Raw genomic sequence first — 16,333 nt, forward strand, 5'->3', positions numbered from 1 at the left:
GGTGGTGCACTCTTATGAGGAATCCCATTATGCCTCAGATAAGTGACTTTGTATCAGAGACTTCCTTGTTTGTATATTGGATTAAAAGGTTTTTATTTCTATACTATAAAGTGGGGCAGACCAGGAGCTTGCTCTCTCTTGGTTCCTGCTATCACCATTGCAGGGGCCTCCCTGATCCCTTGCCCTTCATGGGAAAAGCAGGTTTTCTGCTTTTCCCTTGTCTTCTCTTGTGGCTTGCCTGTCTTGGTGAGACACCAATAAACAGAATGGCCCACCGTCCTCCGACTCTACCATTTCTTTACTGTCTGCCTGAATTCAATGAGAACCTGCATGTGAATGGCCAGGATGGTGGCCCCTGGCCTTACAGAAATACAGTGTGTCCATAAAGTCATGGTGCACTTTTGACTGGTCACAGAAAAGCAACAATAGACGATAGAAATGTGAAATCTGCACCAAATAAAAGGAAAACCCTCCCAGTTTCTGTAGGATGATGTGGCAGCATGTGTGCATGCGCAGATGATGATGTAACACCGTGTATACAGTGGAGCAGCCCACGGCCATGCCAGTCGAGATGTGGACAGTACAGAGGAAAGTTCAGTGTATTTGTTCTGTGGCTCACTAAATTCGAATCCGTGACCAAAGTGCAACGTGAATATCAGCGTATTTATAACGAAGCACCACCACATAGGAATAACATTAGTCGGTGGGATAAGCAGTTGAAGGAAATTGGCAGTTTGGTGGATAAACCCCGTTCTGGTAGGCCATCAGTCAGTGATGAGTCTGTAGACGCTATATGGGATAGGTACCTAAGGAGCCCTAAAAATCAGTGTGTGAGCCCACATCGAACTGCACTAAATAGGTATAAAACTGAGAGAGTTTTCCTTTTATTTGGTGCAGATTTCACATTTCTATCGTCTTTTGTTGCTTTTCTGTGACCAGTCAAAAGTGCACCATGACTTTACGGACACACTGTATTAAAGTGTTTGCATTAAAAATAAAGAACTTCCGCCTGACCAGGCGGTGGCACAGTGGATAGAATGTCAGACTGGGATGCAGAGGACCCAGGTTCGAGACCCCGAGATTGCCAGCTTAAGCGCGGGCTCATCTGGTTTGAGCAAAAGCCCACCAGCTTGATCCCAAGGTCGCTGGCTCCAGCAAGGGGTTGCTCAGTCTGCTGAAGGCCCACGGTCAAGGCACATATGAGAGAGCAATCAATGAACAACTAAGGTGGTGCAACGTGCAATGAAAAACTAAGGATTGATGCTTCTCATCTCTCTCCGTTCCTGTCTGTCTGTCCCTGTCTATCCCTCTCTCTGACTCTCTCTCTATCTCTGTAAATAAAATAAAATTAAATTAAATTAAAAAAACACAAAACTTCCTTAACCTAAAGATAAAATGGATTTTGAAGGATATTTTTAAATCTCAGCTCCTGGCATAAACATGTAATATAAAAAAGGTGCCCTGCATAAATTCTGAGAAGAATGAGTTGATGCTTCTTGGATTCACTTTTAGGAAACTTATTCTTTCAACAAATAATTTTCAACCTCTTATGGGTCTTGCATAGTCTAAGGCTACATCAGTCAACAAAATAAAGATCTCTGCTCTCATGGAGCTTACATTCTAGTGGGGGCAGGAGGAACTCAATAATAAACATTAATATAAGAAATATATTATTGAAGATGATAGATACTATGAGAAAAAAAAGAGCAGAAAAAATGAATAGCAGTAATATGCATGAGCTGGGTGGTGTGCAAATTTAAACAGAGGAATCAGAGCAAGTCTCATTGAGAGGAGAGAGGGAGTAAAGCATGAGGGGAGAGCATCCCAGACAGAGGGGGAGCACGTCAAAGTACTCCAGCAGCATCCAGAGTGAGTAACTGTGGGGAAGGGGGAGCACGTCAAAGTACTCCAGCAGCATCCAGAGTGAGTAACTGTGGGGGAGGGGGAGCATGTCAAAGTACTCCAGCAGCATCCAGAGTGAGTAACTGTGGGGGAGGGGGAGCACGTCAAAGTACTCCAGCAGCATCCAGAGTGAGTAACTGTGGGGGAGGAGGAGCACGTCAAAGTACTCCAGCAGCATCCAGAGTGAGTAACTGTGGGGGAGGAGGAGCACGTCAAAGTACTCCAGCAGCATCCAGAGTGAGTAACTGTGGGGGAGGTGGAGCACGTCAAAGTACTCCAGCAGCATCCAGAGTGAGTAACTGTGGGGGAGGTGGAGCACATCAGAGTACTCCAGCAGCATCCAGAGTGAGTAACTGTGGGGGAGGGGGAGCATGTCAAAGTACTCCAGCAGCATCCAGAGTGAGTAACTGTGGGGGAGGTGGAGCACGTCAAAGTACTCCAGCAGCATCCAGAGTAACTGTGGGGGAGGGGGAGCACGTCAAAGTACTCCAGCAGCATCCAGAGTAACTGTGGGGGAGGGGGAGCACGTCAAAGTACTCCAGCAGCATCCAGAGTAACTGTGGGGGAGGGGGAGCACGTCAAAGTACTCCAGCAGCATCCAGAGTAAGTAACTGTGGGAGAGTAGACGAGGTAAGGAAGGAAGGGTGGGTGTGGGTGGGGAGAAGTGCAAATAATAAAAAAACTTTGGCTTTTACTCCAAAGGAAATGAGGGAGATATTGCAGACTTTTGAGCAGAAGAGTAACCTGGTCTGTCTTATGTATGGTCATGCACTGCATAACAAGACATTTCAGTTGACAATGGACCATTTATACTATAACAATAGTCTCATAAGGTTCTAATGGAGTTGAAAAATTTTTATCGCCTAGTGATGTGATAGCCATTGTAATGTTGTGTTACTCACATGTTCACAGTAGTGCTGGTGTAAACAAACTGCACTGCCAGCCATATAAAAGTATAGCACATACAGTTATGCACAGTACATAATACTTAATAATGATAATAAGTGACTATGTAACTGTTTTATGTATTTATTATATTATATTTTTATCATTATTTTAGAGTACTCTTTCTACTTATAGAAAATAGTTTTCTGTAAAATCATTTGCCTGTGCCATGGTAGCAGTAACCTCATACCTCTCGTGTTTACCAAGTCTCTTAATTGCATCATTTTATCTTGTGCTTGATTTAATCTCATGCTTTGTGCAATAACATGCTGTACAGGCTGCTAGCCTTGGAGGAATAGTCTGTGCCATATAGTCTAGGTGTGCAGTAGGCTATACTTTCTTGGTTTGATAAATGCACTCTATGGAATTCAGACAGTGAAATAGCCTGGCAACGCATTTCTCAGAAGTATCGCCATTGTTAAGCTAGGCATGATTGTATTTAAAGAACAGTTGTTTGTTTTGTAAATATGCTCTGCTGGGTGAGGGCAGAGCAGGGAGAACAGTCCGAGGGCTAATGCAGGAATCCAATGAGAGATGATGGTGCCTTAGATCAGAATGAACAGTAGAGATGGTGAGAAGTGGTGTGCTGGAGCTGGCTCATTCCAGTCTTAAGAGTCAATTGTTAAATTTTTAGAAAGTTTACAAGCCAGTTGTTAAATATGCCATTATTAAAAAATAAATTATATAAACTTACAATTAAATACATTATATTGAACACTACAGAAATACTTAAACGTCATCATTTCTTAACTGTTTTTACTAAGTCTTTTTCTATTATCATGTGTTATTATCTCTGCTGCCGAGGTTATTCGTGTCTATTCTATCTATATAGCACTCTGAAATGGGGTGCTGCTGTGCATCTCTTCCTAATTCTGTACCCTGTGACATTACATTAAGAGTCTGTCAGCTGTCGTGGGAGTATTTACACTACAGGAATTGACAGTTGCTACAACTGAGTTTATCTTGTTCTTAGAGATCTGGTTGTTAAACATTTACCAGTATACCACTGCTTTGTGCTTTCCCAACTATACCTAGGAATGTTTTCACGTTCCTGCACTTCAGTTATGTCTCCAGCCCTATAGGGGGAAAGCTAATAATGGGTATGACTATTGCAACAGGATAAAGATAACCTAGTTCTCTTAAGCTTCATACCATTGATACATACTTAGCCAGGAACAATTGCTGTACCTGTGATTGGATCTTGAGTGCCGGCCCTAGCTTTAATCCCATAGTGTTCCGAAGATGCTCCTCGGTGAGTAATGGCAAAGTTTCTCCATCAATCGCATGGTCTTTAAATACCTTAGAAAACACATAAGATGTTAACTTTGTCTCAATGTCCTTAAAAACAACAACAACACGTTTTATATACAGATATTTTAGTTTGGGAGGAGACATGAAGACAGTTGGGGGGCAACACAACATTATATAAAATTTCTGATTTCAGTTACTCTCTCTTCTGTGTATAAGAAGTACATTGTTTGGGCTCTTTAATAACCCTTGGAGTGCACTGTAATTCTCGGTTTATAGAACTCGATTCCAGCCTGGAACAGTTAATGTTTGAGGGCTCACACATGTCTTATTTATCAATTACCTGTCATGCGATGGCTGGAACATAGTAGAAGAGGTGTTATAAATATTGATGGACAAATCAATGAAAAAAAGAATCTAAATGAAGGGATGTGGGTAAAAACCATCAGAGACAAATTTCATCTTTCACAGTTACAGGTGCACTGCTTTCTGTTCACGCCCTTAACTGAATGGTACAGGTAGGAGGGAAAATTGCAGATGGAAGCTGTCATGCTGAACCCTTCCAGCAGGGCCTATTTGTTCTGACTGTGTAATGGATGTGACCATGCCTTCTTCTCTTCCAGAAACTAGGAAGGCTGCTGGCACCACGGTAGCTTGGTGCCAGGCAGATAAAGAGATGGATAGGAAAAACTGAGCAGTTTTTCATGGTCTCCAACTTCAACTCGCCTGGCAATCCTATATTGACTGATGAACTTTCTCTTTTTTCTATTTCAAACTTCCTTCACAATCCTCAACTCTAGATCCTCCTTTATTTTCAACATATTGTAGAACTCCATAATTTTAAAGGAGAGAGAGAGAGAGAGAGAGAGAGAGAGAGAGAGAGAGAAACCAGTAGATAAGAACTCCTATTTCTGCCCAACAAACTTACAAACTCATAGTTTTCCCTCTGCTCTGATACATGGAAGAAGGGACCCTCACTGTTGAAAGACAATCTCTTCACGAATGCTGTGGGTCCTACCCCTCCAACCTTGGGGTCACAGTCTGTAAATAATGCCTCTCTGACCTCCAGTCTCTCCTCCTTGGCTGGCTCTTTCCCTTTGGCATTTAAGCAAGTCTTCACCATCATAAAACAAGCAATAATAATAATGAAAACACACAAATGCTTCCTCACTCCACCTCGAGATACAGCCTTGTGTCTCATCCTCTTTATAGCCCAGTTTTCAAAAGAATTGTCATGCTCTCTGTTTCCATGTTCTTCCCAGTTATTCCTCAGGCTTTAAATTTGCAGATTTGTAGTCACATACACATTTTCAAGTACTCACTCCTTTAGCCAGTCACCTTGATATCAATTTTATTTAGCTGCAAAATTTTGGTATAGACAAAATTTGCAGAATTATGGTACAGACAAAATTTAAAAGATAATCTATAAGTTGATATGCCTATTACAGTGCTTTGCATATAGTCAACCCAACAAAGAACAGGCATTATTATTATAATTTTCAATAAATGAGAGAGCAATGTAGAAAAGGTGAGGTGAGTTTCCCAGGAAGCACAGCTTGCCAGTTAGAGAACTTATAAAATAACATATAGTTTATGATTCTGATCCAGGATTTTCCCTGCTTAATCCCACTGCCATTCATAAAAAAATGGGTGCTGATGAAAATAGTTAAGAATGGTGGAATTATGGTCTCATTTCTCTGTCCTTGGTAGAATTGCAGTAAGCAATGAAGGCACTATCAGGAAGCACCAAAGAAAGAGAAACCACAAGCGAAAATTTTCCGGCACAGTTTGGTATCCAGGGCCTGGAATGCATGAGGGCTGAGCCCTCAGCCCTGGTGGGTGAACCCTGGACCTGAGGCAAACGCACAGAGCACGCCGCTGTCTCTCAGAGCATGTCCCACTCTCATTCTCATGAGAGGAAGCTCGGCCCAAACACCAGAAAAATGTGCACAGATTTTTAGTAATTTAGCCTTTTTTTTAGAGAGGGACTATTTTATCTGCTGAGTTCTTTAAAGTAGACATTTACTTAGACAAACAAAATTGTGTTGTAGGGTTTCCTGGATGTCCGTCTCTAAACAGTGAGCAACCAAGCCTCTCTAGACATCTATTTAAAAGGATTCATTTGCATAAGGGCTTGGGTTTCAGCTGTGGTTACTTTTTTCTGAATTTCTGTTTTATCTGCAGGAGGCAGGTGAAAGAAGATTGTGGCCAAAGGGAAAGGCAGGGGAGTGGGCCTCTAAAGCACAGGTGAGGAAGAGGAGGGCGGGGCAGCAGTGGATGTGACCTTGGCTATGAGTGAAAGCCAAGGCACATTTCAGACAAAGGCACTCGTGAGTGTTGTGCACAAGCAATGCTGCTACAGACTTTGTTGCACTCAGACTGTACCCGGGGCATTCTCCCGTGTACAGAACACTGGTACTCATTGTGGGGGCACCGTGCCCCAAAGAGCAACCATGTTCCTGCAGTTCATCTCACCAGCAGTGGCTGGGAAGGAGTAGACTTTAAGGGGGAAACAAGAGTGAGACTTGATCCTCGACCCATTTGAGAAACACCTATTAATAATCATTTCTGCTTCTTGGGGTGGGATAGAGCACTGACATCCTGTTGGTGAGAGATAATAAGTCAGCAAAATTTGGGCGTTCTTGTTTATGTGACTTCCATGTACCTGCAAGAGGACATTTAGGATGATAACCTTTGAAGTGCATGTAATATTATTTATTATAAGAGTGGTTATTACAAACTGCACTTTTATGATGGGATCACTGACTGATAATAATGAAAGTTCAAGCAGATTCAATCCATCAGAAGTCAGTAATCACATATACATTATACACGAGGTTGCTTGTTTCTGGCTGATATAATGATGAAATTAGCTTTTTTTTTTTTTTTTTTTTTTTTTTTAATGTAAGCAAAGGGGAGATAGTGAAACAGACTCCCACATGCACCCTGACTGGGATCCATTTGGCAACCCTCGTCTTGGGCCAGTGCTCAAATCAACCAAGCTACTCTCAGTGCCTGAGGCTGACGCTCAGACCAACTGAGCTATCCTCAGCGCCCAAGCAGACGCTCTGGAACAAATTGAGCCACTGGCTGCAGGAGGGGAAGATAGATAGAAAAGGGAGAAGAAGGGGAAGAGAAGCAGATGGTCACTTCTCTTGTGTGCCCTGACTGGGAATCGAATCCAGGACATCCATATGGCAGGTGGATGCTCTATCAACTGAGCAAACCAGTGAGGGCCAAAATGAGCATTTATTGAGAACTGACAAAGTGCTAGGCACTCTATATTGCTTGTGACAATCCTTTGAGAGTGTATTATACTATCCCCCTTTTACAGATGAAAAAACTGAGACACAGAGAAGAGACACAACTTGTCCTAGATCACATGTCCAGAAAGCAGAAAAGCCATAGTCTTAATTACTACGGACTGTGTAATTTTTCGTAAGTCTCATAAACAGAAAATCAACAACAAAAAAGAATTAACAGTATTAAATGAAAAATATTCTCAAACCAAGATCTGAAAAAAATTATTTTTAGGCCCTGGCTCAGTGGTAGAGCGTCGGCCTGGCGTGTAGAAGTCCTGGGTTCAATTCCCGGCCAGGGCACACAGGAGAAGTGCCCATTTGCTTCTCCACCCCCCCCCCTTCCTCTCTGTCTCTCTCTTCCCCTCCCGCAGCCACAGCCGAGGCTCCATTGGAGCAAGGATGGCCCGGGCGCTGGGGATGGCTCCTTGGCCTCTGCCCCAGGTGCTAGAATGGCTCTGGTCGCAACAGAGCGACGCCCCGGAGGGGCAGAGCATCGCCCCCTGGTGAGCAGAGCATCGCCCCCTGGTGGGCGTCCCGGGTGGATCCCTGTCAGGCACATGCGGGAGTCTGTCTGACTGTCTCTCCCGTTTCCAGCTTCAGAAAAAGAAAAAAAAAATTATTTTTAACATCAGTTGATTATGATAATGTTAAATCATAGTCTTTTTCTTGCTTTTCCCCCTATAATATATAACATATATATTAAAACAATAATTCTCAATTTAATAGGCACATTGTTGCTTGAAATTGTGTTATTAAATCACTTGAAAAAGTAAACTATATGCATGAAAATTTAGCATTGACACCAACTTCAAAAACTTGCCAACTCATGATTTTTGTCACAAATTTTCTCTTTTGAATAAAATTAGTTTTCCTTCCAACTGTCCTGACATTATTATAGAGAATGCATTTATCTACTAGATTAAATTCTGTGTGTCATCTGCAGTTTTGTATATTGTCCTAGTATAAATACAGAATTTAAAAAGTTAATCTCCAGCTTTTCAGATCTATTGCCTTCATGTCCTTTAAAAATAAAGTATATATTTCCATTACCTATTACAAGTAGCCTAAAACTTCTGGTACAGAAATATGTGTCCCCAAAATGTTTGTTTATAGACAAGTAAGGAAGGTAGTAGACATTCCTCATCCTTTTTGGATCTTTGATCTCTGAATCTCTTAATTTAGGAAGAATTTCCACCTTTCAGGAGTCTTGCTGGAACAGAAACTAAAGCCAGCCCTGGGCTTTCCCTAGGGTAGCCAATGCCATAAAAAAGGGAGAGATTATTAGCAATCCTCTGGGACAAAATGCAAGTTTGATGGAACTCATTATAAAGGAAATATATTTCAAAGTATCTTACTTTTTTAAAATTTTTTTCTGAAGTGAGAAGCAGAGGGGCAGAGAGACAGACTCCTGCATGTGCTTGACCGAAATCTACCTGGTAAGCCTACTAGGGGGCGATGCTCTGCCCATCTGGGGCATTGCTGCATTGCAACTGGAGTCATTCTAGCACCTGAGATGAAGGCCATGAAGCCATCCTCAGCGCCCGGGCCAACTTTGCTCCCATGGAGCCTTGGTTGTGGGAGGAGAAGAGAGAGATAGAGAGAAAGGAGAGGGGGAGGGGTGCAGAAGCAGATGGGTGCTTCTCCTGTGTACCCTGGCTGAGAATTGAAACCGGGACTTCCACACACCGGGTTGATGCTCTACCACTGAGCCAACTGGCCAGGGCCCAAAGTATCTTACTTTTATGAATATACTTAAAATAAGTCACCTGAGCATATTCTGAACAACCCGGAAGGCCACTAATGAAGGTGTGCACATCACTCACAGTCCATTTCTGAATATCTTCATCCAAAGACAGATTTTCCCCACCTGTAACCAGTATATGCATTCCTTTAAAATAGAAAGAAAATTATCTTGTGGTACAAAATTTCCAGGGGAAAGGGGAACACTAAGAGCATGGTTTTATGTATAGTTGTATTAATTTCTTCATATTTTATTACTACAGAGTGATCTCTTTATATAGAACTACGTGTAAACTCTTTAAGGGATACTAAAACTTACTGAAAGATTTTTAAAAATTTATATATATTTTTGAGAGATGTTTTCTAAAAACCTTAGCTGCCTCCTTTCTTTTCTTCCTCTAAAAGATCTTTAATTGACAGCATTAAAGTAAACAAAAACATAAAGTAAACAAAGAAGTTTTAGAACTGCTTCTCTCAGATTCCAGTAGAAATGCCCTGTGGATTTCATTCTGCAGATTAACACCACCATGTTCTCCGATGTTATGTGATTTATCACGCACTCTAGGTGATGCAAGGATTTAGCTGCATCTTCATCAAAAAGGCAAATTAACACTTTATAAAAGAAGCAGTGTTTCCCATGTGTTTAAAAATATTTTTATCTAAAGAACTTCTAGAAAACTGTTCAGTGTTTTGGGGGGAGTAGTGTGTTTATACTTTAAGATCAGAAAGTATCATCAACAGTAATGGGTACTGAAAGTTAATGCTTCTGTTTGTATATTTTTTTCTACATTTAAATACAGGTAGAATTCTTACTTTTATGCAAGAAGCCCCTCTATTTTCTGTTGAAATTAAATTAAAGCAAGTTAAATTAAAACTTTAATTAAAAATTCTGATAGGTTTCTTCATCCTTCCTCATACTTGCCTTCCTAACCTTAGCTGTGAATTCTTCTATATAGAAATATATAGAGATGAGTTTCACTGATATGGCTTCTTGGAACTAAAGTGACAAAGTGACTTCATGAAGAAGTCATTCTAAATAGGGTTAAGAAAAGGAAAGATAAAAAGGATTTAGATCACTATGTGATTACTTAAGGACTTGATAACTTGTGGTTCATGAGAATCTGCCATTAGCCATTGGTGTCGGGATACCCACCTGGCAAAGATGGTTGAGGAACTGGAGGGTAAACCCCATTCTTTCCATCGTAGGCTGCAAAAACCTGCTCTGGAACCTTATCTTTCCCACCATCCCAGACCTTTGCTTCCATCAAAGTGTGATGAGCTCCCCAGGGTTTGCTACGAGTGGGCTCCAACTCTCTACAGGTATTGGCAAGAACTGTAGCTGGCTTTTCATTGATCTCACTTGACTTCTGGCTGTTGAGAGCTTCGGTTTCTGGGTCTTTTGCACATTCATCCTCTTCATAGGGAATCACATGAATCTGGCCTAGGGATTTTTCTTCTGCTTGACTTTTAGAACTCTCAGTATCACTGTCTAGAACCTTCTGATTCCCTGTGCCTCTCCTGAGACGACGACATTTCTGCCCCCAGCCCTCTAGATAGTGTGGACCAGTTGCCACTAGCATGGGGTTTCCATGAAGGTTTCTCAGGGAGCGTCTGTGCCAATGCAGGTCACTGGGAGGGAGAATGCCTCTGCCATGGCCGGTGGCTGGGCCAGCTGGGATACTAGGGCCACAGAGTAATGGTATCCCCAGACCTGCTAATCCCTTGGGATTCACTTTTTCTATTCTTCTTTGCTGGTAAATGGCATGCATTTCCATTCCCATCCTAAAAAACAAAACAATTCATTTTATACAACCCAAGAAAACCATTAGAAATATAATTTTATGGTGATGAAGGAGACTTGACTTTGGTGGTGAACACACAATACAGTGTACAGATGATGTGGTATACAATTGTACACTTGAAAGCAATAAAATTTTATTAACCATTGTTACTGCAATATATTCAATAAACATTTTTTAAAAAGATAAAGTTTTAATGGCCTTCTGCCTTCCCTGAGACAGCACCTCTGTTTTCCCTGTGAGTTTCCACACTACTTATCTGAGTTTGTTGAGTAGAAACATGTATCCCTCACAAAGCCACTGGGAAGGAGAGTTTTGGGATAAGATCTGAGGGGAAGAGGCAAAAGTATGAATTTTTACTATAAATTAATAACATAACACAGGGTAGTTTCTTGCCAGAGTTAATCCTCAAAGAAACTGAAGTTCTAGAAGAGGTTTTTAAACCCTGCTGTATGATTTTAGTGGGACTCAAGAAACTCAGTAAGTCCACACAAGTCTCAACTGTTACAAATTACTGCAAGCGGCCGGGGTTGGAGGGAGGAGAGGAAGGGCTTGGTGTTTCTGCTTACTTTACTTTGCTTATTGGTTATCATCTGGACCCCTTGGGATTCAGTGATGAGAAAATGGGCTCTGATGCCTTCTTTTCCTCACAAGACCTACCCTGGACATTACTGCTATCTTTCCTTTCTCCTGGTAGCTACAGCTGAAGGCCACTGTTGGTTTGAGGTGGGGCTGGCTGGGCTCTGATGGCATTGTCTGAAGTGAGATTGGCAAGTTGGCTTTTATCTTTGGGAAGAAGTGAAGTCATTTAAGACAAAAATGTCAATATAAATATGAGAGGAATCACAGGTAGGCATGTTAATTATGAGACATTGACAGTCTGTAACCTTAGCTTCGCTATGTAATTTCTAATCTTGCTTTTATCCTTAACCAACCTGTGTAGATGTATATATATGTTTCTTTTTGTAATAGTCTTGAAATATTTTTTTAAGTAATCATAAGTAATTGGAGCATGTGTGTATATCTATCTATAGATATATATATAGATATATGCACATAAATTCATTCAGAATATACATACACATGCATGAATGTACACAAATACAAAAATATGCAAATATAATAAATGAATGAAAGTATATATTAAAATATATATAATTATATCTATTTACCTATCTATTTAAAACAAGTGAATAAACAAACAGGTGAATGAATAGAGAATAAATAAAGCAACATTGTTATGTTACCTGGCAGTATGCTGCCTTTGAATCAGTTCATTCCTTCTGGCCATTGTCTTCAAGGATTCAGGTGGTAAAATGCCCCAACCTTAAGAAAGAAAATCACCATCCCCCCAACAAGCAAATTAACAACTTCCATTTGAAAATGATAAAGTATAATGATTAAAACAGTATTTACAAAACACCATTAGCTGAGTATAATGTTGGAAGTAGTATCAGATACTGCTATTTAGTGTCTAGAGAGTCAAGTTGGTGATAGCATGATAACATTAGTTTTGGGGTTTTTTTTCCATTAAGGCTAGGTCTCATGATTGGTGACATTTCCTGCCATCTTTCAAAATGAAAAAGATGAAATAAACTGTGGATTTCTTGATCTCTTGCTTTTGAAGTAAAAATTGATAGGTTTTGTTTTCCTTCAGTACAAGAGCAATTAGTTGGCCTTTAAAAAAATGTAACTAAATGCTTCCTGTTCCATTGAAATCCCTAGAAATAAATGCATGGTTAAGTAAATAAAATATATAGTTCTCTATGTGGATATTTTGGTGTATCTGAGGAAAATAAGTTTTCGAAATGATTTCAGTGGAGTTGGGTAGTAATTATATTTTTTGTTTGTGTCAACTATCTAAAATGTCTTGAAATAATGGCAGCACAACCAGAATTCAAAGCTCTATTTTTGCCTAATAACTTCATGCTACATTGATTTTTTTTCTTTATCTTCACTCCTAATGCACTTAGAATCTATACAGGTGCTTCTCAAAACATCTATGGTGAGAGCATTTTTTTCTTTTTGAATTTCCAACTCATCATGGACCAATACTTTAAAAAAATACAATAAAATGACTTTTTAGAAAGTTGAAATAAAAACAAGAACAAATACAAGCAAATATTTTTTAAATTAGTAGATTAATAAACATAAAATTACCCTGCCAAATTGCTATAGCACAGGTCCACACAGTACGCTCTAATAATAATAAACACACAAATTGTACTTATTGCACATAGTTTGTTCAACTATATTTTCACTTGTGTAGTCTGTTCTCCCCCCCGAAAGGATAAGTACTGTGAAAGCTAGACCTGTTGCTTTTACTTGCTCTGTACTGTGATAGTAGAGCTCATTAAACAATAACAGTAACCTATCTTGAAATAAACCACACTATATATTTTTTGAGATTCTTTGCCATTTTTAAAAATCAGAGGCTAGATGAGGTGACCTCTAAAAGTCCTTCTAACTCTAAACCTCTACATTTTTATAGTTCAGTGGCTTCAGGACATTCCTTTATAGTCAGCTGATATGCATGAAAGTGCCAGTTCATGGTGGACTGCCCAAGGGTCCAGAGAAAGTCCATGTGAGAAGTTCAGTGCAGAGAGCACAATTCTAATCACGTAGATTTTAGGACCTTTTGAAATCCAGACTCATCTAATCTATTTCAGGTTTCTTTCTCTTTCCCAAATAAGTGGCCCCAAACTTAGTTCTAGTCTAGCTGTAATAAGTCACTTCCTATCTAACACCCTATATTTTGAAATAGATCCCTGTCTTAGTTTCTATTTTGTTAACTTACTTTGAAGTTTAGTTTCTATAGGACTGAGGCCTTATGTTGCCTTGGTTTATTTTCCTACACATAAGCCTTGAGTTGGGAGACCTGACCTACATCCCTGGGACAGGTGATAAACCTGCCTGTTTGTAGGCAAATATTGGCAGTTTCTGGACTTTTCATCTCTACAGAGGACACTCTCAGTGTGTGGTCTGTTTATCTGTTGTCTGTAACCATGGCTAGAGGTTTACTGGGTTCTTATGGCCAGGTGGGACCTTCCATTCAGAATCAGCTATCTTATTTGGTCTTAGGGACCCTCCAGTGTAGGTGTCTAGTTTCGTATCTGGTCTTTGCTGGATGCCTGATCTCACTGTGGTGGATCCATGCACTGTGGTAGCTCAAATCCAGGCAGGTCAGTGTCTTCACTGGCCTGGTACCAATCATATTTCTTTTGGCCAAAAAAAGAAATTGTTCCTATCTATTAAGGCTTGTTGGGGTTAGGAAGCAGAGACAAACAGAAACTCATGAATGTTGTTTTGGGGAGATAAGATGCATCGATTTGATTTCCAGTATGATGAGGACATTCTCATCTCCTAGTCTCTCTTGAGTCCCCATCAATAATATTTTCATTGTTTCTACTCTACTAAAAATGCTCTTACCAAGATCACCAATGACCTCCACATAACTAAATCTGGTCATGTATTCTTAGTCCTCATCTACTTGATCTATGAGTGGCGTAATTGACACAGTTACTCAATCTCTCCTTAAATGATTTCTTCCCTTGCCTTCTAGCCGGCACACTCTCCTGGGTTTCCTCCTACTGCACTGGTTTCTCCTTCTATCTCTCCCTTGCTTGTTCCTCAGGATCATCCCACCCTTGTTGGTATGTCCCAGGGATCATTCTTTTAACTTCTATCCCTCAGCTAGTTTCATGTATGCTAATAACTTTCAAAATTATATTGCCGGTGTCTCAAGAAGTCCTCCCTGCACTTCAGCTGCCTTTCTGACATCTTTCATTGATTGTTTATTCAGTGTCTCAATTGTAATATGAGCTAAATTGAGCCTATGATATCTCTCCTGACTCAAGAATTCTGTTCCTCTCACAGTATTCCTCAGCTCAGTAAATAGCAACTTCACCTTTCTAACAGCTCAGGCCAAAATTTTTAGTGTCATCCTTAACACTCCTCTTATGTATATCACATACCTGAACTGTGAGAAAATTCTGTTGTTTCTACCTTTAAAATAATACAGAATCCAATCATTCTTTATTATTCCTACTGTATTCACCCAGGGAAAATCCATCATAATCTTTTGACTATTCTAATAACCTATTTAATCCCATAAGTTTATCCTCAGTACTTTGTCCTATCAAGTTTGTCCCCAACACAGCAGCCAGAGTGATCTTGGTAAAATGTAAGTCAGAACACATCACTACTTTGTTCAAACTCTTCAAAAGCTTCCCCTCTTACTCAGAATAATGGTTAAGTCTGAGCTATGAACTATCAGGCCACATATATACTTCCCCAAGCCTTCTTTAACTCTCAGATCTCATCTCCTCATGACCTCATTAGTTCCTTACATGTAAGATATGACAGATACTAACTAACATTGCAGATTTTCATGTTATCCATTGATAAATTGATGGTTGAAGAAGTGAAGCAACTTACCCTTGGTTAGACAGTGAGGAAACCATAATTTAAACCTAACTGCTAACTGCAGAAACTTACAAGCGCCATCCGGGTCAAGTGGCTTTCCATAGATGAGAACCATTGATTGCTCATACCTGGGTAGACACGACTGGACATCATGTTTGGCATATTTGCATTTGGTAGGACAGAGGATCCAAACTGGGATGGAACACAAAACTGTCTTGGGTCAGTTGTAGCTACAGTGGAAGGCAATAAATCTCTAGAACAAAATATACAAAGCCAATAAAATGAGGATGGGATTGCACAAAGTTTCCATTGCATAGGCAATGAGTTTTTTATTGCCGTATGGGATTCTATCACCTCTTCCCAAAATGAAATATAAAGGTCCTGCACTCTCTACAGATTGAAGTAGAAATACAGTACGAAAGATTAGATATCACCCCAATACATTTAATAAAATTAGAAAACAATAAACTTGATGTAGAACACATAATTACGATGACAAATTTTATCTAATGTTTTTTTCTGTGTTTATTGAGATAAGCATAAAATTTGTTTACATTTATTAGTTGGTCAAATATATTAATTATTCAACTAGGTTTGTTTATTTAAGAATATACATTTTATTGGTTGTAAAGATACACATGTGGCAGACCTATCAAGAAAATCAAGGGATCAATAATAATAATAATAATAATAATAATAATAAAAACTGGATGCCCCCTCAAGGGTGAGGAAAAAGAGAGTGGTGGAGTGTGGAGGTATCCACAGGGGCCTCTGAACTACTGTATAATGTTTTTTTTTTTTGTATAATGTTTTATTCTTAATCTAGGTGTTTTATATATAGATATTCATTTTATTTTTCTTCTTTAAATTGTATCTATATGTTTTAATCTATTTTTATATGTACTGCTTCTTTTCATAAAAAATGGGGGAAAAAGAAAGTTTATGAAGAAGCAGAGGCAGATTTAACAGTGA

The 16,333-nt window shown here is 39.8% G+C and overlaps 1 protein-coding gene across 3 annotated transcripts in view; it reads right to left on the minus strand.

Annotated features, from left to right (window-relative positions):
* The window catches only part of SAMD7 (sterile alpha motif domain containing 7), a 45,252-nt gene that overhangs the window by 3,860 nt on the left and 25,059 nt on the right, over positions 1-16,333 (minus strand). For 2 of the 3 annotated variants that reach the window (XM_066241891.1, XM_066241889.1), the window contains 5 exons: positions 15,490-15,614; positions 12,184-12,262; positions 10,291-10,919; positions 9,164-9,285; positions 4,036-4,146 (listed from right to left, as the gene is read on the minus strand). In XM_066241891.1, the coding sequence (XP_066097988.1) occupies positions 4,036-4,146; positions 9,164-9,285; positions 10,291-10,919; positions 12,184-12,262; positions 15,490-15,614 (1,066 nt within the window). The remainder of the gene's footprint in view (positions 1-4,035; positions 4,147-9,163; positions 9,286-10,290; positions 10,920-12,183; positions 12,263-15,489; positions 15,615-16,333) is intronic. The other variant, XM_066241890.1, reaches the window with a different exon arrangement.

The sequence above is a fragment of the Saccopteryx bilineata genome, chromosome 8, assembly GCF_036850765.1.
Source record: "Saccopteryx bilineata isolate mSacBil1 chromosome 8, mSacBil1_pri_phased_curated, whole genome shotgun sequence".
NCBI lineage: Eukaryota > Metazoa > Chordata > Mammalia > Chiroptera > Emballonuridae > Saccopteryx > Saccopteryx bilineata.